Genomic DNA, 25,411 nt, shown 5'->3' on the forward strand with positions numbered 1-25,411 from the left:
TGCAAAACAGTGCTATCAAATGGAGAGAATACCAGCCTGTGGCAGGGGACAGTCTGTAGGAGAAGAAGAGCAGCGAGAAGAGCTGTCTGCTCCCAAAACACGCCTGTGCCTGCACTGCCGCAGCAGCAGCGTGCCCCTGGCCAGGGCCTGCCCGCACGGCAGCCGCCGCGGTTGGGACACCCCAGCACCGCTCCCCGCCGGCACCGCCGCTGAGGGAGCACCAGCCCCCGGCGATCCCTCCCAGCCCTGCACCCAGCAGCACCCAGCGTGTGCATGGTCCCAGCGCCTCAGCCACGGTCGGACTTCACCTTCGGTCAGCCCCGAGGCGCAGTGGCATGTGCAGAGCCAGCCCCAGCAAGACCGTGCCGCTCTGGCCCACCACGCAGCGACGGAGAGGCAGGCATTTTGCAGGCCTGGCTGTTTGCTGCCAGCTTTCTGCCTTGGCAGCATCTGCTGTGGGGTTTCTTTTTGCTGTTTCTGACGGTGCCATATGCCTCCGTGTCAAAACAATGGCGCTTGCACACTGACTGGGAACCCTCTCCCTCGCTCCCACCGAGCTCCCTCTCCCCAGCGAAGCCCAAGCGCCCGCAGGGCTGGCCCCGAGCACCGCGCTCCCAGGGCGAGTGTGCACGATCGGCACGGTGAGATCAGGCAGGGAGGGCTGCAGCGCGGCTCCGAAGCTGGGGGAGCCAAGGACTACACCGCCACGCACCAAACCTGAGCCCCAGCAGCAGGCACAGCTCCTCTTTCCTACAGGGATGCTCCCAGAGCCAGCCGAGGGGAGAAACGTGATGCCTATATTATTATAATATTAACAACAAACCCCATGTCGGCGCCAGTACCTGGTCCTTAGAGCAGCTTCTAAAATACAAAGCACAGCCTTGCCCCACAAACCCACGTCTCCCTACGCCTCTTCTCCCTCCCCAAACCAAGAGGTGTCAGATTCCTTGGTGCAAAGATCCAGAGTTGGCCCCGCTGGCCGCCCAAACCCAGTTCTGGCTCTTGCAGCAGAGCCTCTGAAGGCAGACGGCTTTGCCACCAACCTCCAGCTTCTGCCCGGGCAGAGCTCCTGGAAAAGAGCACTCACTCGATGGGGCACCTGCTCCGAGTGCACGGGGACACGCGCTGCCTCGCTCTCCCGCGCGGAGGGACCTTGCCTGGCTTTCCAGTCCGGTTTCCTTTCCACTGGGGGCTCCAGCCACCGTTCCCAGCTGACCAGAGCTGTGCACGGAGCACTGCTAACCCCAGCCTCTGCATCCAAGGAGCACCTACGCTCTCATGAAGGTATCGACGACTGAAGCCGCAGCACCCTGCATGACCTAGTAGCACTTCTCCAAGCATATTCCAAGACACAAGTACAAATCCTGCTTCAAACCACCCTGCCAGGTCCCTTCGGGCTCAGAGGCACTCATATCGCCATCAGTAGCGTGCCATGGAGTCTGTTTCTCGGGGACACCTGAGCACACACACCAAGAACCAGCCTGACAAAAGGGATTTCCAAGGACCCAGCAGCCTCCACCCTCTGCCTCGCAGCCTCCTGGCAGAGGTACCAGTACCCCAAAGCTCTGCTCTCCCCTCTGCCGTGTGCTCCGAGCAGGAGCATTACACCCAGGGAAAGGAAGAGGAGACATCCAATAGTCTTACTCATAGCAGGTTTATTTTTCTCTTCCCTGCATTTCCGATACAAGGGATGTAACCAAGGTCTCCACAGCAGCGAGTCTTCTATAGAAAAAATAGTCATTAATCTCCCATGGCAAAACCATCCCTGCCCTACAAAGAACACCCGCGCAGAATACAGCAGTGCAGGCAGGGACCGATACACATTCGCAGCCTTCTGCTCAGGTAAAAATGTATTAAAGCCTCCCAGTCATACAGAAATGAGCTACGCAAGAGAAATATTATTGTTGCACACACAGCCACCAGGGCATTTACTAGAGAATCACGTTTTACACGCTAGCTACAAAATTGGATGTAGTGTCTCGTAGTGCAATATTTCCAGGTTTGGAGGGACCTAGCTAAGTCTGCATGAAGATCTTTTCTAGGAATTGTACTCCTGAGGAATGAAGGAAAAAAGGGGAGCAAAGATTTCATTTCACTGTGTTCAACAACTCACTTCATTGAACAATCATTGTGCTCTATTTAGACACTGCATCTCCCTAGAAGAAAAAGAGATCTTGTGTGATATTTTAAACTACGATTGGTACAAGTCAGTGCCCAAACCTCTCAACTACACAGTCAACAACTCGTGAATGCTGAAATGCTCTATGTAAAAAAAAAAAAAAAAAAAAAAAAAAAAAAAGAAATTTACTATCATCTTTAATCTCTCTGGACTCACTTAGTCCAGTATCTTGAATCCTCTGAATGCAGACATTTCTGCCCTCACTAACACTTCCAATCACGCTTGTTTAATATTACTGACTTGACATAGAAAAAGGACCCCAACGTTGCTTTCCAGATGCATTTGCAGGCATTGGTTCTAAAAAAAGAGTTACTTCTCTGAAAATCAGCTGAAGCAAGACAGAAGAGAAAGATAAAGCAAAGGCCATCTCTATACTCTTGGTTGAATGGTGCCAAGTATTTCTGGTCTGTTTGAACTGTGCAACGTGTCGTGGTTAAGAGGGTCTTCCAAAGAGCCCAGGGAGCCTTCTCCGTGCGGAGACCTGTGCTACGCTGAGCACGCCTGGGGATGCGAATCCCCGCGAGATGGACCAAGGCAAGCCAGAGGATGAGGTAGGGTACGGCAGTCTCGCACCGGAGCGGGTGCTGCGAGCTGACCTGTGCAGCAAGGCTCCGAGCCGATCCGCCCATAGAGTGCAGAGGGGCCAGAGCGCAGGGTGAGGGTCGCCAGTGCCACAGGAAGGTACGGAGGGGAAAGGAAGTCCAGGGGAAATACTAGCCTCTGTGGGAGCTTGTTTTATCAGTGAGCAGCAACAGGGGAAGGGGAGAAGGTGACTAGTTTTTAATCCTGTCCGGAACAGGAGAACGCACATGGCTTTCCTTTGTGCCAGAAACCCAGCAAGGACAGAGCAGCCCAGGAGACGGCAGCCTCTCCTCTCACCTGGCCCGGGCCGAGGCAGGACTTGCAGCAGCACGAGGGACCAAGGCCGGGAAGCTGCAGAGACACTTTGTAAGTCAGGCTCTGGACTTCGTTAGAAATGGCAGGAAGGGTCCACACCTTCCCAACACACACACATGCGCACCCCCGCACTCACACCCTCCCTTTCAGAACAACCTGAAAAAGCTGCCTGCTACAGGCAAACATCAACTGTTAAAAATAAGGCCAGAAAGAGACAAAGCGACCAAAATAAATAGTTTGGCAATAAAGCAAATGTGGCCGTTATGCAGAGGCCAAGTCCTTGAAAGGTTTGAAACAGCACATCTCCCTAACAAAAGAGCCTGCAAACAAAGTGAAACTTCTGTCCAAGTAAGAGGAATTTTGCCAGCGGAGGTTCCAGAGGGCTCTCGGCAGCTCAACGCATTCCCCTTCCAGAGAGGGCAGGGGGCACCTGCCCCACTTGAGCACTGTGCTGGGCAGTGAGGGCTGCCCGAGCTGTGTGCCAGCTCCTGTCCTCTGGAAACTAAATAAAATTAAACCTTTTCTGCTCCTGAGCAAATTCAGACAACAACCAGAACAGGCTCTGGCAAGAGCTTGGCAGAGGCACAGCTGGCTCAGCACGCTGACCCCCACGCCTGCTGCTTGAGCTCTTAACCTACAGCACTCTGAAGCCTTCCTGAGAATGGCAGGGTCCATCTGCTTGCGTTTAACCTGCTGCTTCTCGAGTCTGGGCCAGTGGTTCATTCTCCAAGATGCAAGGGGCTTGCACAGAGCAAGGGCATCAGGAAGCCCCCACGCAGTACCTGTCCTGAGAAAACAGTGCCCATTTGTGGCCCATCCAACGCCGCGGGCTCTGTCATGTTTCTGCCTTTGTGCAGCTTCCCACAGACTGACTTCCACCCAGTAAGAAACTGGACCATCTCCTGGGAAAGGAAAAAGAAACACTCCCACAGCAGCAGCTGCCCAGACGGCACAGCCTGCTGGGGGGTATTACGGTCACTAATCTGACTGGCACTTTTAATGTTCCTTTTATGCTCCCCCGGGGTTTGCTTTTAAAGACGATTTACGTGGGTGTCAAGTGAAGTGTATTGGGTCAGGCCCATCACCTCCTTCATCCTGGAGAAGTGCCCAAGAAGAGCCAGGCCTGTCTAGCCCAGCAGCTCTTCCCTGTAGACCTCTATTATCAGCTGCATCTCTCCAGCCCTCGAGTGAGCAGTCAGCTCCCACGGAGCTGATCCATCCTCTGTGCATGAAGGCCTCCACCTCCAGCAGCAGTCAGCAGCTCTGAGAGCCCCCATTGCGGAGTCCAGGGCCATGGCAACTAGGACAGCTCGAAGCCAGTGTTCATGCTGATCGCGTAGCGCAGCTTCTCCCGCAGGATGCTCTTCTTGCTGTAGTTGGGAAGCTTGAGGAGGTTGAAACACGTAGAGGAGGTTGGGAGACGCCCGCCTGGCTCTTTCTTGCGGATTGTGAAGAAGCCCCGAAGCACGCTGCCCAGCGTGTCACCGGTGTCCTGGAACAGGGCAGAAATGCATCACCCTTGCACTTCTCTGCTGTGCTCCTTCCAAGCAGGGTGCCTATACACAGGGCAGAGGGGCTAACACAAAACCTGTCTGCTGGGAACAGGGAGAGTCAAACCTCAAAGCCCTGTCCCCCACAACAGCCAGAAAGGAGCTTCTCTTGCAACTGCAACTGCCATTACACGCGCAGGGTCCCTTCGCAAGGTGCACAGGGAAGCAGGATCAGAGGCACAGGGAGGTCCCGAGGAGAAAATACAACGCTGGAGACAGGCAAAAGAGCCCAAGTGTGTGGGGAGGCAGGTGCAGCCATATGCATCCTACTAGTGTAAGCTTGTTTTCACCTTGCCCTATAAAGCATATATTTTTATGCCGTAGTTTCCTGGCCAGGCAGAGATGAGGAAGGAGGCTGCCAGAAGCCTGGCAGGGAACGCACGAGACACAAGCAACCAGGGTGCCTACCTGATCATCAGAGACTTCCACACAGCGGATGGAAAAAGGAGGCTTGAGGTAGGCAAAGCCCAAAAGTGGAGGCCTGGAGCAGCTGGTAACAAACTGAAAAAGTGACGGACAGTGAAAGACAGCAGCAGTGAGAGCAGCCTGGCTGTAACAGACATGTGGCTAACGCAGTCACAGCAGACAGCTGCTTGGACTGGCATCTGAGCACCCCCCAGTACAATACTGCCCAGCTTTAGTGCACAGCTCTGCTAGCTTTTGAAAACAGCACTATTCATGGTGACACAAGAGCATTTATAGGAACTCTGCTTCCACGGCTGCCCCTCTGCAGGGGAGCAAGATGTTGATTTTAAGGCGTCAAGCATCTGACACTCCTATTAGTGCGGAAAGCACCCAGCTAACAGGAGAACAGCGCTGGCCCAGCCACCCCAAATGGCGGGCTGGGCTGAAATGACTGCATTTACCTTGAGAAACATGGCTCTCTCCTCAGGGCTGAAGTCATTGGCTAGGATGTCCCAGAGCCAGATAATGACCCGGTGGCTCCCATGGAAGCCCCCATAGTACACCGTGTGTTTTCTGGGGAGAGAAAGGTTGCAACAGGCTTGTGTCCCACGGCAGCAGGAGGGTCACAGCTGACAAGTGCTGGAAGGATCAATACCTGCCAGGAGTCAGGGTTCACCCTGCCAGTACTGAGCCCCCACCAACGCTTACTGGGCACTTCATCAGAGAAAAGGGAAGGGCAGAGAGAAATTCTGCTCAGGAGCAAGTGGAAGGAAGGACCCTTCCCATTCATTAGTACTTTGTCCAAATTAGCTTTAAGGAACACATTCTTCAGCTCCATTCATTTCTGTCTGCTCCCCAAATTTCAGTTAGGAGAAGCAGAAAGTTGTGAAAGAGTCAGTCCCCTGCAAACCTCCAAATAGCTATATAATAAAATGGCTTGGTTCGCTGTGCAAGACGACCAGCAGACCAAGTTGCTCACTTACTTTAAGTCCTCGAGGTCAATCTCAGCATTGTCACCGGAGATCAGCCGCTGCAACTCTGGTGCAGAAAACATACGAATCCACTCAGGCTTAATGATCGACCTGAATCCACTGATGAGTGCTGCTGTCTGACTCTTGATTTGCGTGTGCATGCGGAAGTGAGCCATGAGATGGATGTAGCTGATCCTGTGTGCGACAGGGAAGGTGGCAGTGAGGGAGCTGAAGCAGCAAGGGACAACCACCTCGCCAGCGCAGGAACAAGGTTGCTGACCTGCCTCTCCAGCCCAAAAGGGACTAGCACTGTCTGGAGACGCATTATACTTTCCGCTCCAGGGCCCTGCTCTTTATTTAAGCAGAAAGAGCTGTTCTTCTGCCCAGACTTTGCCCCCCACCTCTGGGACTGTCTGCTCATTTCTTAGAGCTTCTTCCCAACCCAGGGACTAGCTGGCTCTAATAATCACTTAATCAATCTTGGCCAGACAGCAGCTCACAGAGCAGAGCGTGCGTCCAACTCCTCTTTAAAGGATCAGATCCCCAGTCACAGGAACTCCTCTAGGCTTCAAAAACAACTGTCTGGGCTCTGATGCCACCTGCACCAAAACCCACGGCTGGAGAATCAACACACCAAAAAACACTTAGGAGATTTCCACCTTTATCCCAGGAGTATGGAAGAGGTGCACTGTTTATTAGAGGGAGGCACCACCAGGCTTCCTCTTCTCACCAACAGTCAAAACAACCGAGCTTGCTGATTCTTCTTCATCAGTTCCTAGGCAGACACCACCACAATCACATTGACTGGGTTTTCAGCTAGGTAACCTCACTCCACCATTAACAGTTAGAACTGTTTCTAGATTGCTTCCCCTTATAACGCTTCTCCTGCTCCCTCCCAACTACCAATTTGTGTGCACATCTGCACGAAAGCTTCAAAGTTTCTGCTATAAGTGAGTAGAGTAACATACAGGACTTTCAACTTTCTCCCTGAGCTGACTTCTGACAAGCCAGAGAAAGATCCTTTCAAATGCAAACTCCCTGGTCAGAGCTCAAGAAGGGAAAGACTAGGAACATCAGATTGCAAAGCACGACTAACAAAGGACTAACAAAGACAAATTGTCACGTAGGATCCAGCTTCACTTGCCATTAAAGAGAACAACCCCCAGATTACCAGTTTAAACACACATCTGCTTAATAGATATTTTATCCTGCTTTTATGATCACTGAAGGGTACAGAGAAGAAAAAAAATGAAAGGAACAAAAAGGTGGGTTTGGTTTTCAGGCTCTGGAGTTGACATTTACGATAACTATCTAAAAGCCGGTTATCTGTGAAAATAGCTACAGGGCTCGGTGTCTCCTCTGATTTCCTGTGTCTAAAGTACGACTGTCGACCACATTTGAATTCACCACTGTCTCTTCTGAAGAACAGTGCTTTATACAACTGCCACATGTTATCATTCTGAGAAGATCTGTCTGCTCCAAGGTGTCTTTGAGCATCTGTGCCCTCTATGTTCACGACTGTGTGCCTGAATTGCTTTGAATCCATCTGTCTGTATCTATCACCATCATTAAATCCTGCAGAATCTCGCAGACTGTGTGCCTTTGACCTCAGAAGCGCTGTTTCAAGAAGTAAATTGTCAATTTTTATTTTGCAAATCGAATTTAATACAATTTCTGCCGATGAACTGTAACCAGTAAATTCTATTAAGATATTTATGTGCTCCTTCTACTCCAATCTATCTCAATTCATTCCAGATGCAAGCCCAAGGAACTAGAATAAAGTATTTTGCAGTGGTGACCTTAAAAATCTAATTGCTGTACTTACTTATTTTCATTGGTAACAGGAATGGTCTTCCCTCCAGGAACAAGTTCATGGCAAACAAGCTGAGGGAAGAAATGATTGTATTGCTAATTACTGCCTGGAACCACAATGGAAAGAAATGCCATGCTAAGCTGTTACTTCCCCATAAAACATTTATTTTTACAATAAAACAGTAGGATTTAAAATTTAAGTAATAATCCTGCTTCTGCCTTGAACCAGTTTCACTTAACTATTAACATAGTAATTGAACAGTAGGGAACTCCGACTCTCCCACCAGTGGAGCCAGCCCTTCTTTGAGGAAGCCTCCTCTCTAGTCTGATCCATCACCGCTGAACCGCACACAAATCAATTCGAAGAGCCCTGGGGGACTGTCACAATCCCAGAATCCAGAGGCTGAACAAGCTCAGAGCCTTTGCACAGCTCAGTCTAACAGCACAATCCAAAACTGTCTGCTCCACAGGTCTCATCTGGGGCCATCTGAGTGACAGAGCTCCCTGGAGGTCACTGTCCCTCAAGCTGGGCATTCAAAGCATGAAGCCGAGAGCGCTCAGAAATGAGACAGCCGGGAATTATCCCCTCCCTGCCCTGCCAGGGCCTGGTGCTCAGCCGACAGCACTGCTCAGAGACAGCGGCAGGGACCCTCCGGGTGCTTGCTATAGCAAGAGAGTCGTGACTCAACTTTGCACCCACACTAATTATTCGCATATTACAGTGGCCTCTGTGCTTCAGTTCCAGGTGACTTCCAAGGTCAGAGGGGAGCCCAGCACAGGGAATGAGCTCAGCTCCCCTGTGCCCAGCACAGAGCCGTACCTAGCGGGGACACACAAGTTCATTCAGGAACCACAGGGTTACCCCACCTGGCTGCTTCAGCATGGCCAAAGCACAGGGCAAACAGGTTTATTTTGAAGTTTTGAGTGCTATAGACTTCCATGTCTTACTGCTGGGCTCTCATAGCTGTTTCCTACCTTTATTTTTAAGGTGGAAAAAATCTCAGAGCTGAAACCTCAGCAATCCTGAGGCAGCAGCAAGGTGTTCAGCCCACTGTGCAGTGGGCGCAACCTCTCACCTGTGCGCAGCAGGGCTGTATCCGTACTTAGCTGTCTTCCCATTCACCCTTGCAGCTTTGCAGATGCATTTACACTGCTATTGCTGTTATCAGAAGTATGCAAGCTAGGTCCAAACTAGCCAGCTTAGGAATAAGAAACTGCAGCACGCAAAGCTCTCAAGGACAAGCTGCCCCAGATAAACACTCCATGACTTGGTGGTCTCTGAGCTCTGTGCTACTGGATCTACACTGCTAACAGTGCTCAGGCTTAGCGCTAGCTGGGGTCTCCCCACGGAATTTGCAGCAACAACAGCATACACAGACAGCAAAGGCATTTTTATCTTATCTGTCTGTATTTTCCAGCTATGCACACACAGTATCACAGAACCCAAGGCACAAGTGCAACCAAGAACCTTCAAGCCTTCCTAAGGGACTGACAAATAGCCTTTTCCTCTCAAGGCCAAGAGACCTCCTGACACACTTCAAGTTTCTCTGACGGAAACGGCTACAATTAAAGAAAAGGAATTCCTTCCTGCTCACACAAATTCTTCTTTTTAAAAGAGGGGAAAACCAATTATTCAGGGAAAGCAATAACAGTGTTTTTCAACTAGAGAAGAAAAAGTCCTGGCACTAGAAAAACTGAAGGTCAGAAGGCAACCTTTTTGTGGAAAAAGCCCACAGCTAAATATTGAACGAAGCCGCACAATCCTATGGCTGAGTTCAGAGAACCTCTGAAGCTGGGCCAGCCTTTCAGCACAGGCATTTTTTTGTAAAAGGAGAGCCGAGCTAAGCCCTAACCACAATCAAACACAAGGTCATTTACTTGTCAGTCCCCTCAGGATCCTTCTTCAGATGGGCCACACAGAGCATCCACTTGACATATCCAGAAACAAGGTACCAGAGTAAAAAGCACTGTGTGTGGCACGAGCTTGGACAGACCGCCTGACATTTAGATGCTCAAGACCAGCTCTCATAAAGCTCAGCAGAGAATAATAGCTGTCTTCTGCTGGCAAGTCAGACTGCAGGTGTATTCCTCTGCTCCAAGGACACTAATAAAAGCTAGGACACCTCTGCTCAGGAGTCAAACCTAGTTCTGCTGCCAACTGTTTATATTCACAATCTGCCAATTCTGGCACCAGAGGCTTTCCCACAGCAGTGGATAACGATCCTCAGGATCCCTCTTAGTGCTTCAAAGGCTCTTCTTGGTAGCATCAGCCAGACAAGCGAGGGAGACGCTCCTGTGAGGAGCAGCTAAGATCTAACCAGAAGAAACAGGGATTGCCTGAACCAGGGCTGCAGACTCTGAGTATCAGTGCCCGGAACTCTGCTCGTCACCACCTCGCATGAGGAGGGTGTTTGGAACAAAGCAGAGATAAGGTCCAACACAGTCATTGAATAAAACCCTACCTGACCCATCACATCTTCATCGTAGGACAGCGTTAAGCCCAAGTCACTGATATCACCATCATAACGCTAGAGGAGCAACAGAGAAAGGGAAAGAAGGTCAGGGTTTAGCAGTAGGAACAGCAGCTCTGCATTTTTGTATTACTCTTCCACTCAGTGATGCCCAGCAGGCACAAGTCACCAAAGCATAACAAACACATGAGTCGCTCTAGGTTATGGGGAGACTGCTCAAGAGCTGAGGCTAAAACTTGGGATTTCCCGATTGCCAGTTCCAGGTTTACACCTTCAGACTCCTTTCTCATCCCTGCTTGCCCCAGTAAAAACACAGGACAGCTACCTGCCAACCTGCCTCAGAATCACCAATTACTTCCAGGGTGTTTTTAAAGATGATGAGTACCCCAAAGGCATTTGCGATTCTAGCATTTCTAGCAGTAGCCAGTGCTAAGTTAAACAACAGGAAAAGTAATGCTCAAACCTTAATTGAAGTGAGATTTTTATAGAACTCGGAGTCCAAGGAGGGAAGTTCATCTACGGAGCTGTAGAAGACACTGTGGTGGTGCCCAAGTAGCTGACTCAAAAAGAAGGAAGCAAACGGTACATCCACAACTATTCCCTACAGACAACAAGAATGCATAGGTAAGGTCCTGCCGCGTACTCGTTATGTGCAATATCTTTGGTTACCTACGAGGCCTGCAGGCAGATCATGTGTTGGGGAACAAGTGCAAAGATGAAAGACATTGAAATCAGCTAAGAAAACCACATCCTCTTAAAATCCATTAATTAGTGGAGCAGGTGCAAAAAGGCAACATTTCCGTTAACAGAACTACCTTACACAGAGAGGGTCATTCTGTCATCCCACCCTCCTTTTAGTCACATGTCCCTTTAAGTAAGGTATCAACAAATGGATGCTCGTAAGGTGTAACACCAAAATAAAAGACTATTCCAGCTAGTGTCCCCAGCATCAAGACAAATAATCAAGGTATGTCCCAGGTTTTACCTCCAAAATTATTTTTAATATATGCCTGAAGAAGTGCCAGACTGTTCCACCATCATTATCTTTATCCAAGTAATTTTTTCAAACTCACCTCTTCAGTGACACCTCCCCAGGCATGTGACAGATGCTCTCAAAGGCAAGGAGCACCATCACAGAACTGCTTCTGAACAGTGCTATACCTAATACGGTACTTCTGGCTCACCTCATATACAGCCTTCCCAAGCATCTTCCCCACAAACTCAAAGAGCTGTAGGTAGTTCTCATGAATGTAGGATGTTGGGGATGGATACAGCCTCTCATCACCACTGGTTGTCTGCACACAAACAGAGGTAACAGCACCGTGAGCCAGTCTGTTTCTCTCTGCAATGGGTCATCATGGTCAGCATCTGCAGCCCTGCCTCAGACCTTGAACAAGTTGAGTGCAGGGTCAAACACCTTCTTTATTATCTCTTCCAGAAACTCTTTGAAGACACCATCTTGATCAATACCAGCCTCATCGACACCCAGATCATTCACAAACTTCACTCTGATCACTCCCTTCATGGCATTTTGGGAAAGCTGCCGTAGCTGTTCATATCCATCCTACACAGACCAGAAAAGCCAGAGGACAATCATACAGGGGGACATGTGAAACATCCATGCAGACATACAGCAGAGACAGGAGACAGATACACCACGGAAATCTGCATTTGTCATTGAATTTTGGGGCCAAAAAGACCAGCATTTTTCCTAGTCAAAACTCCAGCTTTGTAGCAGTCTGAACTGAACTAAGGTCCGGCATTTTCCTGTAACATCACTTCATACAAAAGCAGCCAGAACTGGCACTGGGTCCCTCAGCATTCACAGAGAAGATAAAACATATTCACACCCCATTCTCATTAGGTCAAGTTATTGGCTCGTTGGTTGGCTTCTGCAACCCAAGTCACTCACCTCCAGCATACGTGAGCGGCGGATAGTGATGTGTGTGACATGAGGTGATGCGGAGCTGGTTTCAACCAGCCCAAGCTTCTCTTTCTCCTTTGTAACCATATTTCGGAAAAGCAGCACCCTCTTAAAAAGAAAACAAATGTAAGTCTTCATCCACAAGGATCCTTATCCTCCAGCGCAGCAGGGCTTTCAGATGCTGCTGACGCACGCCCAGAACTAGCTCTTGGTTGTCCTGTTCCCAGCTAGGCCCAATGATGCCACTGTCACCTACTCACTAGAAATAGTGGGATCTGCCTCCTTGTTCCCCAGTGGGGCAGAGAAATCCTTGAAGCTCTGCTTTGGGAGGGACAGGGCACTGACGATACTGAAAACAAAAGCACCTTTCCCATCACCACATAAAAATCATCTCTGCAGATTTGCCACCTGCAAAAAGACACTCTGCTTTCTGCATAAAGACTTTCTCCAAAGCCACATCATGCATTGCTGGATGACTCTATGCAGCTGCCCACACAAATAAGCTCTCTCTCAACGAGACAAATCGAGACAGTGTAGAAGTAATATATTGGGGTGGGATGGGAAGGAGAAGACTTTTGTTTAACTGGCATTTCAATCACAAGTTCCATGTCACAAAATGCTCAAGACGCACGTCCCTTCCATCTCTGGCCACCCAGGTCACTGGCTTTTCAGCCTCCATCCTCTGCCCCTGTCCCACTCACATTCTTGTGGGGAATGACGTGCGGGATGTACTGCAGGAGCAGCTGGGCTCGTTTCTTGTCCTTGTCCAGCTCCTGGAAGAGCACGCTGGGTTTGAGGTCCCTTACAAAGAAAGGCACAGATTCAGAGATCCCTGAGAAATGCCCAGGTGTGGTAAATAGCTGGGGGTAGGAGAGAGAGGAAACCTGTAATTTCAAAGATGACTTAAGTGCTCAGGTGTACACATCTAAGAAGGCCAGAGACACTCAAGCTGTTAGGTGCCGAGTCAGTTTTCAAACATCACGCTCCATGAGCAGCAGCTAAACCTTACACCACAGAAGAGAAGCGCAATAGGAGGGACGTCCTTAAATGCAAACACAGGGAGCAGTTCTGACCTTGATCTCACAGGGAGAATGAGAGGCACTCAATTTTAAAGTAAGGGATCCCAAACCAGCCACTCACAAGGGACCTGGTGCACTGGGACAAGCACACGATCCTCGCCTTGGGCTGAACGCTTACTTGCGTAACCAGTGATCCTCAGGAGCAAAACGCCTGCGGCAGTCCCTTTCATATAAGACCATGAGCCAGCCATGGACAGAATGAAACAGCTCCAGGGTCTCCCCTCTGGCGTTCTCTGAACAAAAGGAACAAAGCAGCAATGTCCAGGAACCCTAGGTAACAGGAGTGTCCAAGAGCAACATGCTGATCATCTGCCCCACGCTAACAGGTCAGGTGTATTTCTCCCAACCTCCACTGCCTTCAGACGGAAGGGAGAGATCTTGTGCCTCCCAGAAGACAGACAGTTTCTTCTTTGATCAAAGTGAAAAAACTCTTAGCCACATCAAAGCCATCTCAGCCAGCTCCAACTGAGCCCTCACAACAGAAATGGACTATCTGATCCCACTGCCAGCATTGAGCTGTACCCAAATGATACGAGCATATAGATCAACACTAGATACCTATGGAGACCCTAGCAAGCCTGCTCTGCTTTGTCAAAGCACTATATTACGTCCTTGTCCAATACATGGCCCAGTCATGCTAAACTTAGTCTCTGGCAAACAACAACATGCCCATCACATCTGTTACACAAATTCTTATTGGAAATAGGAAAGTGCACTGTATTAGGTGCCAAGCACAATAGTGGCATCTGGACACCAAAAGACTGGGACATATTCTCATGCCACCACCACGTGTAGTACGGTTTTTTCTGCAAAGTAATGATTAGCAGAAGCTTCAAATTCCAAAATTAATGCTTTTTGTGGTTCTAATAGTAAAGTCAAGCTACTAAAAGCACTTACCTACAATTCCATCCCAGATCATCTTAAATACAAAGGAATTCAGAAAAGACGAGATGGTAACAAGCTCTTCCAGTTTGAATGAAATCTGCTCTTCATAAACTTCTATGTCATCAAGAATCCTATCGGAGAAAACAAATGCAAATGCACAAGTGTAAATTTAATTCCCTTTTGAAATTTTTATAAAGGCACATTATCCTTTAGCAGCAGCTCTTATTTCTATGACAACTGACACCCGTGAGGATCTAGTCATAAACAACTAAATGTTATTTATTGATTTTGATCGACATCTGATCCTAACAGAAGACAGTATGAAAGGTCCGAGACACAAGCAAAGCCAGTATCTAATAGTTAAAAGGACCTATGCACTCATCCCGAAGAAAACTTTTTCATCATTCAAGCTAAGAAAACTGTCTCTATTGACCAGCAAAGGCAATTTTCCACCCCTCTCCCATCCTTTGTGTTGGGTAAATCTATGAGCGAGACAGCAAAGGAGAAGGACATAAGCTGGGGAGCTTTCTTGCAGCAGTATTATAAGAGTTCCTCAAAGCTTATCTACATCCAAGTGTTGCTTTGGACTGACACAACTGGTGCCCATAAGCCGTAGAAGAAATGTTTCTTCCCCCTCCCTAGCCAGTGCTGTAATATTTTGTTACCAGTTCAGCCAGCTGTATATTCCTGAAGTAGCACATGGCTGAGGGGGAAAGTCATTTTGAAGTCCTCTATTTCTCAGGACTCTATCTGAAAAGCTTGTTGCTTTACTCTGCCTAGTTATCTTTATGCAAAGGCAGCAATACTTTAACTATTCCTCTTGAAACTTAAGGAACACAATAGCTTCACGTTACAAGTCTAGAGAGCACCCTCTGCTTCTACCTACGTGATAAGGTGGCGGGAGCAGTCACAGAAGAGCATCAACATGGCCAGCAGCCTCTTGGATTCCTCCGTATCATTATTCAAGCACTCCAAGAAGAGTTTTAACCCGCCCTGTGGTCCCAGCTCACAGATAAAAGCCCATAATTTGGGCAACAGATCATCCAGGTAAGTGAGGCCTAGCAATGGAAAAATATAAAGCACACTCAGTAAAGCTTGCTCTGCCCGCTTGTTCACGCAGGCTCAAAGAGACGAACGTGACTTGGAGCCAAAAGATCCTTTTGCAAAGCAACACTTTACTTGAAGGGAACATAAGCATCACATTTGGCTCCCAAGCCTGTCTGCATTAACAGGAGATGTACAATCACCAGGAAAGGAAACAAAAGCTTTTAACAAGGCATTAATCGTTTGCACATCTGAAGCCCTTTCCTGCTAATTATTTTGCAACTTTAGAAAAGAATTAATTCCTGAGATCCAATCACTGCTACAGCCATCTTAGAGATGGGAACACAAAGAACAGGGTTGTACCTGTGGTCACCACTATGGCCACAAACAAAGCATCCAAGGCTCTGGACTCATTCCTCTGCTCTAGCCACTAGACCAAAACAGCGCTTATCTCCTCCTCCACCCATTCCTAAGGCAGGCAATTTGTTCTTAAGATGTACGAAAGCATTCGGTGTTTGCATCACATAAAAATTAATATTGCCAGGCTTCTCAAAAACACTGACTCAGTCTTAAGTTTGATATGGAGTAAGCAAGGTTTCATTATAGGAAAACTTGTTTCAATTTGTATTCTGGAGAGTTAATGCTTGATAAAGAAGTGATGAATGTTATTGATCAGATGTATGATTCGGGATGGAACAAGCCTTCCACCCAGCCAGCCAATAAACGGTTGTCAGTATTAAAACTACCAACAAGTCAACAGAATTTAGTAAGAAAAATCTATTTTTTTTCTCCACATTGTAAGCGATTTGAAAAGCACAGATGTGGCCTGACCTGTGAGTATCTGCAGGCGGATCTGCGTCAGCGTTGTGAGCGTGGTTTGGTACAGGACACAGATACTGCACACCTTCTGTACTTCTGCTGAGTCCACTCGCTTGCCCCCAACAGGCTTGAGAATGTTGCGGACAGATGCAGACTTCTGGAAAGCTCTCTTGAAAAGATCTGGTGACACAGAAGTACATGAGACGTTGGCTCAGGAGACAGAAGTGCTATTCCAAAACATTTCTTATTCTCAGCCACTTCGAAACCATGTGATAAAGAGGATTTTAAGCAGACTAAGTCACTCCACAGACAGGAGGTTTTGGTGGACTTTTCTGGCAGAACATTGTACAGCTGCTAGCGATGCAGAAGAATATTTCAGTGGGGGCATTAGTCTAAAGCTTAAAACCTTACCAGAACTGCAGTAACTAATGACCACAGGATCTAGTGGTCATGGGCAGCTACGGGCAGCAGCTAGAAAACAGCTAGATTACAGCTGTCTTATTCCAAATACTCTTCTGCAGAATCACCACGCATCACAGGTCCACAAGCCAGCTTCACCTTGCTTTTCACCTGGGAAGCTGGCCTCCCATCTTACCTTGGGAAGTACTAAGTTAGGCAGTAAGCACTTCAGCTACCTGAGAAACAATGGAAAAAACTGCTAAAATAAGCAAATATGTTCACAGCACCAAAGTAAGAGGCTTGCCCCAGGTCACAGAGGCATTCTGAGCAGGAATTACAAATAGGAGAGACCATATCCCCACCTAAGCAGCAGAAGCAGCTACTGCAAGTAATTACTCAAAGCTTTTAGCATACGTGGAAAAGTCAAAGCCCCGTGAGTCTGCGAGAGAGAAAGACACGTGTACACGCACACACATGCAAAAAGCAACCCTTCAGAACTGACTCTTCATAGGAAGGCTGTTCTGAGGGGAAACTGGCTGTGTCGGCAGCTGAGCTATTTCCTGATTCTCCAGCAATTTCTTGCTGAGCACATCACTGAAGAGGATGCGGATCATATGGACTCCCCAGAGATGCTGCAGTTGCTTTGTCAGCAGAGGCATGGACTCATTCAATCTGAAAGACAAGAGAGACAAGTTAGAAGGCAGGCTGGAATAAAACACCAGACAGCGATACTTTGATACATTTAGCTCATAGTCAAAATGGAGTATGCACCCACCCTACAAATGGTCCTCACAGGAAGAGCTGATATACAGGTCCTGTATCGAGTGTACCAGTATGGCCACTGTTTACCAGTCTAACTATACTAAATTAATTTCCTCATGTAATAGCCTGTGTATGAATGCAGCAGTTTATATTGTGCTGAATATCTGAAAGTTATTCTGAATAGGGTCACACCTGTTCATCTCAAAACATAAAACACATCGCAGCATAAAAAAAAAAGGAAAAAAATAAAAAGAGAGGCTTAATCATCTATCACCATAAGGTCCTCCTCACTTACCCATAATCCACAGTCTGTGAAAACCAGCCAAGAACAGGATGCCAGTGGGTGAGGTTGGATTTCTTTTGTGAAACGTACTTCTGGCAGTAGGAGAGCATGTGAATAAGCACACCCACAAAATGAGCTGTCTCCTCCTCAAGAACTTTGTCATTCAAGGAGCCCAAGTACACAAGATTACCTGGCGGAATGACCAGCACAGCAAGACTTAAAACAGGAACAGATGCTGCGGGACAGTGGTTACAGACATAACAGACCAAATAAACTCACACCCCTGTTCAAGTCCAGGAGAGGATTTCTGTGAAGAATGACTGTTGGAGGCTACCCTGCAGCAAGCCATTTCCAGCACACACCAACCACTAAGGCGGCATGTCACTTTGGCCGCCTTCGTATCGGTATACCGCCAACACCTTCTACAAAATACTATGAGCTACAGATGATCCACGGTTATTCCTGAGTTCCAACTGTTCCTCTTGTTACTTTTACAGAAATGTGAACTTAAATATTTCAGTAGCACATCCATTTAGGGAAGTTAGATTCAAGTCTGCTACACTGCAAGACTTTCTCAGAGTCCAAGTGAAAAGCTAGCAGAGATAATACTTCACAGTTTAGGTATGATGACACGTATAAAAGAAGTGTCTGATCCTTCCTCCATTTGCAAGGGCCTTAAACCATGTTTGCAAATCCCCAAATAAATCTCAATTATTATTTAGAAATCATCTAAATAAGTATAAAAAAATGATGAGTTGGAGGCAGCTCTGACTCATGGAGAATGAAGATTTGATTCAAGACCCTCTTCCAAGCACAGTAAAAAAAAAAAAAGAAGTGTTACAGGTGCTTACCCAACAAACAAAGAGTGTGACTTCCTTCTAGGCATACGCAGACATCTCGACATTGTGCTTCACAACTTAAAAATAGGATGAACTTGCGGAAAAGATCATGAGATTCTATCACTGCCAGACGCTGCAAGACAGAATTTAACTGCCAGTGAGGCTGAGAAGCGCCACACAGAACAACCACACCTGATCTGCCACCAGCAATTCGGATTGTTTTTTCTTTCCAAATAAAGCAGAAAGTTGAGACTGTTGCACTGAAGAGAATAAGTGTTTGACATGAAGCTGGTTTAGGAAATAAAAACCCTTGCAAGTGAATAGGCCACGTTCTAGTTGTAGACAGACCTTCGCAACTGTCTGTCTGCAAGAACACAGAATGCCCATTTGGCACAAAACTTGCCTGTCTGCACCAAGCTACACACAGGAGCAGGCAAATTAAATCAGATTAGTGGACAGCCTACTAGTTACCATCACAGATCTTTTGCCATGCAACAGACTGATTTTTCCTATGGCTCTGTCTATGGTTACAGAAACGGATGGGGCAGTTCAGCCCATCATCCGTTGGTGTTAATAACTCCTGTGGTATTAGAAACCCAGAGTATCTGGAGAGCGTGAGGATCAAGTGCTTCCACAACAGAGAGCTGAAACTGGCAAAGAGAGAAATGCCAATGCTCTGTTCCAAGAGCTGATAAAATGAAATAACAAGCGGCCTTATGTGATACTCAGTGAATTTTTGGTACTATTACATCACCCACTTACCTCAGGTGTTAGAGTAGCAAGATGAGTCATTATAGCAGGCACAGACATGATATGGATCAGAAATGACCTCAACAGATTGTCTGAAAACTGCGCAGCAACCACAGGGCTACAGAGAGAAAAATACCTCAGTGCAAGCAACCTGACCTAGCAAAGTAAGACGCAGCCTTTAACCGAGCCATTCAGAACTGGCTGCTGATTCTACCCTCATCGAGAAGCATCTCTGGAGAAGGAACATTCACTTATACTTTTGTTATCATAGCAAGTTCACAAAATAGCTCATGACTCAAAGGAATATAAGCCAAACATAATGTGTTTTTACACAGCACATCCATACCACCCAGAGAACTATAAGTATTATGTGGTTCACCTCCTAAGTTCCCCTTCTCTCCTCACTACCATGAAGTTAGTAATTAAATAGTTGTTTTCCTTACAAAGAAGTTAAGTGACATATTCAAGGACATCCACTGCTACTCTACTAAACATCACAACCTCATCATCCCAGCAGTGACAGCTATAGAAGGGAAGTGGCACACAATTAACCACTGAAGTCTTAAAAGAATGCTCATTACTGGCTGCAGATTTCCAAAGTCGAGAGATATGAGGTCAGGGTAACAGCATACTTTTCTTTTTTTGAAGAAAACAAACTGAATCATTAGAAAGATCTGCCACCAGCTCTTGTTTCAGAGCCCCTGCAAATTGAGTAACAGGTACATCTGCATCAGCAGTTCATCGTGAAGAGGCACAACCATACTTATCTAGAGAACTCCAACCTCTTCTGATGTTTAACAGAATGACGTACAGATCCTGTACTCTGAACTGGAATTGCACTCCAAAGTCTAGGCTCATAGTAACACTAATTACTGACTTAAGAGCATTCTGATCTGAAAAAGGACGACAGGAAAGTGAGCTATTTGCCTAAAGTGGTTTCCTTCATCAGGGTGATACTCTCAATGGCACAAAGAGACTGGCAGAGTGAGAAGTTTTCAAAAAACACAATAAAGGCAACTTTGGCCGTATATCATCCCAAGCAGCTCTGGCTGCCTTACCGCAATGCAAGAGAGAAGACGGCAGTTAAAGAGCCTTTGGACAAGGAAGGTCTGGATCTTGCCAAGCCATTAGTTAGCAAAATCTGGAATTAAAAAAAAAGAAATAAAAACAAAACCCCCTGCAGTACTTGGAAAAAGAGGACACTCCTGAAAGAGATTATGTTTATTTTCAGAGCAGAGAAAAAGAACACCACCAAAACAACCTAAAAACCAGTTACTACAAGTCATTTGACAGAACTAGAAGGGCTTCAAGTTAATAATGGCATAACAGAGAAACTGCAATCAAATCAGACACTCTACAGTACTTATTCCTCTAGGACCGGTACTCAGTTCCCAGGCTTTTTAAAATTAACAGGCAAGGCTCATAGCTGCCTGGTAATATCCTTCTCATTTAAAAGATTAAGAAAAATTACATAAGTTCCTTTCTTGTACAGAGCAGTAAACAAATCAAATACATACAAAATGGCAGCAGCAGTTTGGAAAAATATTCAAGCCTCCTTTCTGTCCATCTCATTACGAGATGATTAAGCAGGATTTCGATTCAGCAATAGTGACAAAAAGGAGACGGTGTATTAGGTCTCAAGTGCTTTCAAGAAAAATATGACCACGCACAAAACACCAGTGCTCCACAACCAGCTTCTCCCTGACACACCATCACAGAGATCATAAAAGCTTCCTCAAAACAAGGACGACAGCACAGGACTGGGGCTTGTTTTGAATAAAGAGAAGACATAACTGTATCAGCCTGACTGACCTGCAGCACAGAAAAAAATCCCTTCTGATTTAGATGTCCCATGATGTTTGCACAGATGTGGTTCATGGCAGGCCTCAGGGTTTCACCTTCCGGGTTAAAACACTGATGTTACTAAATCAGCATCACACTCCACCCGTTACTTCCTTACAAACTATAAAACACTTTGTCAATTCATAAGCCCTTCTTGGACAAAGTCCTTGCCCTTAAATGCAAAACCACCATTTTAGCAGCATTTCACATCTATTCTTATTTAAGGTATAAGAGTCATCTTTCCTCACGATACTTGTTTATCTTTTCTATGTGTATTTCCTACAAAAACCCAGAGCTAAAACCACATTCCATTACCCTCTGAACACTTCTTGTGTGTGACATTTTGGAGCATTATAAAAACGTTGTAACTGTTGCTGTTCTAAGGAAAATAGCCTATCTAGTCGCAAGGGAATCCTTGCTGCCCATTCTAGGCTTTGTGCAAGCACAGAAGCATAATGAATCTTTATGGTAAGCACGGGGAGAAGACAAGGTGCAGGAACAGCATTCAGTAGATTTTAATAGCAAATCCCACATCAGTCGTTTAAAGTATTGAATAGGACGCACCAACCTTTTCCCCGAAGGATTTTCCACGTAGAAGTGTCTGTGAAGGTGACAAGCATTGTGAGGTGCAAATTGACCAGTCTGGAGTCTTGTAAGATGTCAGGCTGCAATAACAAACACCAATATTAATAAATCAAATTCGCTTTGTGCCAGACTACAGAACTGTTAAACACAGGGAGACAAAACACAAAGAAAATGTTTCTTACCTTAAGCTGCTTGAGAAATTCACAGCAAAACCACAAAATGTCTTTGATCTGTTTGATCCATAAGAGTGTAAGATCCTTGCAGAGTGCCAGTGACACATACCACACCTGAGAAAGGCAGGATACAAACGGGAGCAGTGATTAGTAGTTGTGCTACAGACCGGCAGAATACGTTAACAGGAAGCTTTGTAACAAAACGACCTCCTCAGTGCCCTACTCAACCCAGCAGCAGAACCAAGTTCTTTCTCTCCCCAGAATTCACTGGTCAAAACATACCACCCACCACAGAAAGAAATTGCCCTTTAACTCCTATAGCTGTATACAGAGTAAAAATATCAGAGGAATACTACAGAACTTATCCAAACTTTCACCATTGAATCTCAGCAGTGTTCAGGGGCTTTTGAAAGCTAAAAATTCAAATATCACCAACTTAAATCCCACACATAGAATTAAAAAAAAAAAACAACAGGCAACCCTCCCACCCCCAAACTAAAAATCCATCCTGCTGACCTTGGGCTCATTCTCAACATCCATACTATTCAGAATACAACGGCACAGCTTTTCAAATCTCTGGGGGGAAAAAAAAAAAGGTGACATTAGTTCTAACTACAGGAAGGGCTATTCTGGAAAAGCACTAGGAACACCTCAGCAGAGGGAGCAAGATACCTCCCTAACAAAACAACAAACGTTCCAAATATATTCCCTACAGACAGTGCCGATGGCTCCTTCCCCGAGAGCGCATCTACACATCATGCTACAGCTATGCAGAAGAGTTTCCTCCTTGAACACAGTGCTCATCAACAGCAGGAATTTCTCAGCCTTCCCTGCTAAATTGCCTCCCTCAACAGCACAGGCTGAAGCCAGGAAAAGCATTTTTCTGCTGGGGTTCAGCTAGAAAAGCTTAATGCTATTGAGTGCAGCAGCGTGTTCCAAACTCCCGACCATCACGGCTCTCAGCAGAACCTGGTGATCACATCCAGAACTCCTTAATTATTATTTCAGTCCAGCTGTATTTGTCACATGCTTGCAAGTTATAAAGCCATTCTGAGCTACAGAATTGGCTGTGTGGTTATGCTAACTGAGAGCCGTGTCCAGAAACAGAGTAGAAACAAGCACAGCCTAGTCCTCGGCCCAGCAAGGGACTGCGTTGCTGCTGGAAGGGAAAGAAGAGGAAATAGAAGAGACATATTTCAGCAATGCACCCGATTACTGTAATGCAGAACTTCAAATGGATGCCAGGCACTTAAAAAATTCGTATGTAATATTCACATTTTTTTTGATGCTGTAAATACAGAAAAATGCATTTGCAGTACTTGTACCGTCATCAGCAGAAGAGGAGTTTGATGGAACAAAGATTAAAAAAAAAGTCACCCACTGCTGCTGCAATATAAATACAGCCTTTCATCTTCCAATTGTTTTCCTTATAATTACCCCTCACAGTTTCCTGGGGCAAATATCATCATTTCATAGACTACAGCAAAGGGCTTCACTCTGAAACCACAAATTCAGGGCACGGTCAGAAAAGCAGTTGCGATATAAAGAGCCTGCACGCTACACTCTGCCAGGACAGCTCTTTGTGAGCTTGCCACAATGTACCTTATCTGGGGAACTGATGCAGCTGACAAAATCATAAGGCACCGCTCAATTCCTGAAGTTGGCACGGTCACCAGGAAAAACATTTGTTAAACTATGCCCTGAATATGGAACCGCTACTAAAAAATTCAAGGGTTCTTCTATTTCATTCCTACAGGCAGATCTCTCCAAGAAGTACTAGGAGAGAAAGAACACATTTCTGAAGCCAAAATATATTGCAGGAACCTACAAGATGACTACATAACTAATTAAACATATTTAACTTGTTAAAATATGTACTCAAAAGAAGAAAAGCATGTCAGAGTAGCAACCTTACCTCTTTGTCCTCTTTATGATTAAATACAAACAGCAGTTTCCTCGCAATTCTGAAGATAGAAAGAGCACTTCTTTTACTTGAGCCAGATTCATTTGCCCCAAAGAAATCCTCCACTTCTCTCCTAAGAAAGTAGGAAAAACGAGCATCGGTAGTTAAAAATCAAGCACACCTCTCCAGATAAAAGCAAAGCGCGGAAGGTAGAATTTCACACACCTTATCTCCCTCTGCAGGCGGCACCGACAGAGAAATCTTCTGATCAGAGCCTGGATCTGGACGGCAGCACGCTCCCTCTCCTTCAGCTCCCTCCGCTCCTCCCGAGCCTGGCGCGCTTTGTCGAGGAACTGGGCTTTGGAGGACTGGCTCGCACTGAACATTTTTATAACCTACCAAAATGTAAATTTAAGGAAACAAAGAATCATTGCAGCAAACACCTGGGAAACCAGGAGCAGAGTGGACAAAATGCACAGGCAAGGGTAATTCTTTACATTACTTCTGAACTGACTACCTGCATCCAAGATTTAAGTAGGGGAAGGGGAGTGCCCAACAGCACAGAAAGACGTGCATGTAAAATACAGCCCAGGCAAAGCCCAAGTTACTTGTCGATGGGACTGCAATAAGAACACACGAACACTGATATCAGAATTATTCCACCAAGGGTGATTTTAAGACCAAAAAAAAAAAAAAAAAAATCAGCGTGTTGTCATTGTGTTCCACTCCCTGTACTCCTGCTCGCCTTTCCAGTCTTATGTTATCTGTAACCAAGAAAATGAAAATAACTAAGAACAATTCTATAGGCAAGGATAGGAGAGAAAGGGCACAAAGGACACCTGGAAGCTAATTTATTGCCACTCAACAAGACAAAATGAACAGAGTCAGCAACAGCTTTATAAATACTTGACAACGAACTCACCTGAGGGCTTACTTCTTCAAAAGAAGCATATGATAATCATTTACACACAAACATGATCCTCATCCACTGGCTTCAGGCAGCTCCTGCACAGATAAGCACATTACCTGCAGATGACTTGGGGATTTTCTCTTTACCTTTGCAGTTCTAAGTCCTTTTGACTGGACTTACCTCTCACTACACCCTCAAGAAAAGGTTAAGTCAGAAAAGCTTCAGGAGAGGAGGAGAAGCAGCACCACCACTTAGTTGTGATTGCTGGCACAGGTAGCTCCTGACACTTCAGAGCAGGAAAGAAACAATTCGATGCGTGACAAAAGCGAAGGCCAGCCTCAACCGTGCCAGGGCCCTGGGCACCGGCGAGACCCGAGCAGGAACAGTGTTTCCCACTTCACCAGAGTGGGGGCAGTACCCAGGAGCCACCCCACAGGCCCAGAAGCGGGCTCTAACACCTTGGGACTTGCCCAAGCCGCTAGCAAAGCAGCCAGCAGAGACCCCCCCCTCAGCCCCACGGCCCCAAATGCCCATCTCACGGCCCTCGCAGCCTCCCCCCGCCGGGCCCCAGGCCCAGGCCCAGGCCCTCACCCTCGCCCCGCCGTCGCCTGCGCCGCCGCCGGAGGTAGGGCCTGGCCGGGCCGAGCGGCCCCGGGGCAGCTCCGTCGCCCGCGAGGCCGAGGCCGAGGCCCGCAGCCCCGTTGCCCGGCAGCCCCCACCTCGTACCCCGTGTCCGCGCTCCGGGTCCGGCTGGCAACCCCCACTGCCGCTGCCGTTCCGCACGCTCCCTCGCTCGCCCGCCCGCCGGCTCCGCTCAGCTCGACTCGGCGTAGAGAGGGCAGGCGGCTCTGGGTCTCGCTGCTGCCGGGTAGTTCGGGCCGGGCGCCTCCCGGGAGGAGGGAGCGCATCGCAGCACCGCCTGGGGAGGC

The 25,411-nt window shown here is 47.1% G+C and overlaps 1 protein-coding gene across 16 annotated transcripts; it reads right to left on the minus strand.

Annotated features, from left to right (window-relative positions):
• Positions 1–1,635: 1,635 nt before the first annotated feature.
• Positions 1,636–25,349, minus strand: UBE3B (ubiquitin protein ligase E3B). 16 transcript variants are annotated; one of them, XR_012676426.1, is made up of 29 exons: positions 24,663–25,019; positions 24,495–24,577; positions 23,798–23,967; positions 23,585–23,705; positions 22,186–22,245; positions 21,679–21,783; positions 21,480–21,576; positions 20,882–20,967; positions 20,128–20,210; positions 19,082–19,187; positions 18,332–18,452; positions 17,493–17,670; positions 16,938–17,107; positions 16,049–16,216; positions 15,060–15,231; positions 14,186–14,304; positions 13,407–13,521; positions 12,911–13,010; positions 12,198–12,317; positions 11,673–11,849; positions 11,470–11,580; positions 10,749–10,886; positions 10,277–10,342; positions 7,828–7,886; positions 6,015–6,197; positions 5,493–5,604; positions 5,035–5,127; positions 3,059–4,568; positions 1,636–1,722 (listed from the first exon to the last, which is right to left on the minus strand). XR_012676426.1 is itself a non-coding variant. In XM_075167529.1 (29 exons), the coding sequence occupies exons 4-29, from the start codon at positions 23,956–23,958 to the stop codon at positions 4,377–4,379; spliced, it is 3,213 nt and encodes a 1,070-aa protein (XP_075023630.1). In that variant the 5' UTR covers positions 23,959–23,967; positions 24,495–24,577; positions 24,663–24,768; positions 25,209–25,349; the 3' UTR covers positions 1,636–4,376. The 16 variants fall into 16 exon arrangements, 15 of the variants coding, with proteins under 15 accessions (XP_075023630.1, XP_075023631.1, XP_075023633.1 ...); XM_075167529.1 differs by adding an exon at positions 25,209–25,349 and having other exon boundaries at positions 1,636–4,568; positions 24,663–24,768; XM_075167530.1 differs by adding an exon at positions 25,074–25,201 and having other exon boundaries at positions 1,636–4,568; positions 24,663–24,768.
• Positions 25,350–25,411: the final 62 nt, after the last annotated feature.

This window comes from Calonectris borealis, chromosome 18 (assembly GCF_964195595.1).
Source record: "Calonectris borealis chromosome 18, bCalBor7.hap1.2, whole genome shotgun sequence".
NCBI classification, from domain to species: Eukaryota; Metazoa; Chordata; class Aves; order Procellariiformes; family Procellariidae; genus Calonectris; species Calonectris borealis.

Coding starts and splice junctions, on each gene's coding strand:
- UBE3B (XM_075167532.1), bottom strand. CDS start 23,958: ATGTTCAGTGCGAGCCAGTCCTCCAAAGCCCAGTTCCTCGACAAAGCG. Junction 16,217..16,937: donor GAACAGCCTTCCTATGAAGA/GTCAGTTCTGAA, acceptor CTGTGTCACCAG/ATCTTTTCAAGAGAGCTTTC. Junction 10,343..10,748: donor AAAATCTCACTTCAATTAAG/GTTTGAGCATTA, acceptor TTGCTCCTCTAG/CGTTATGATGGTGATATCAG.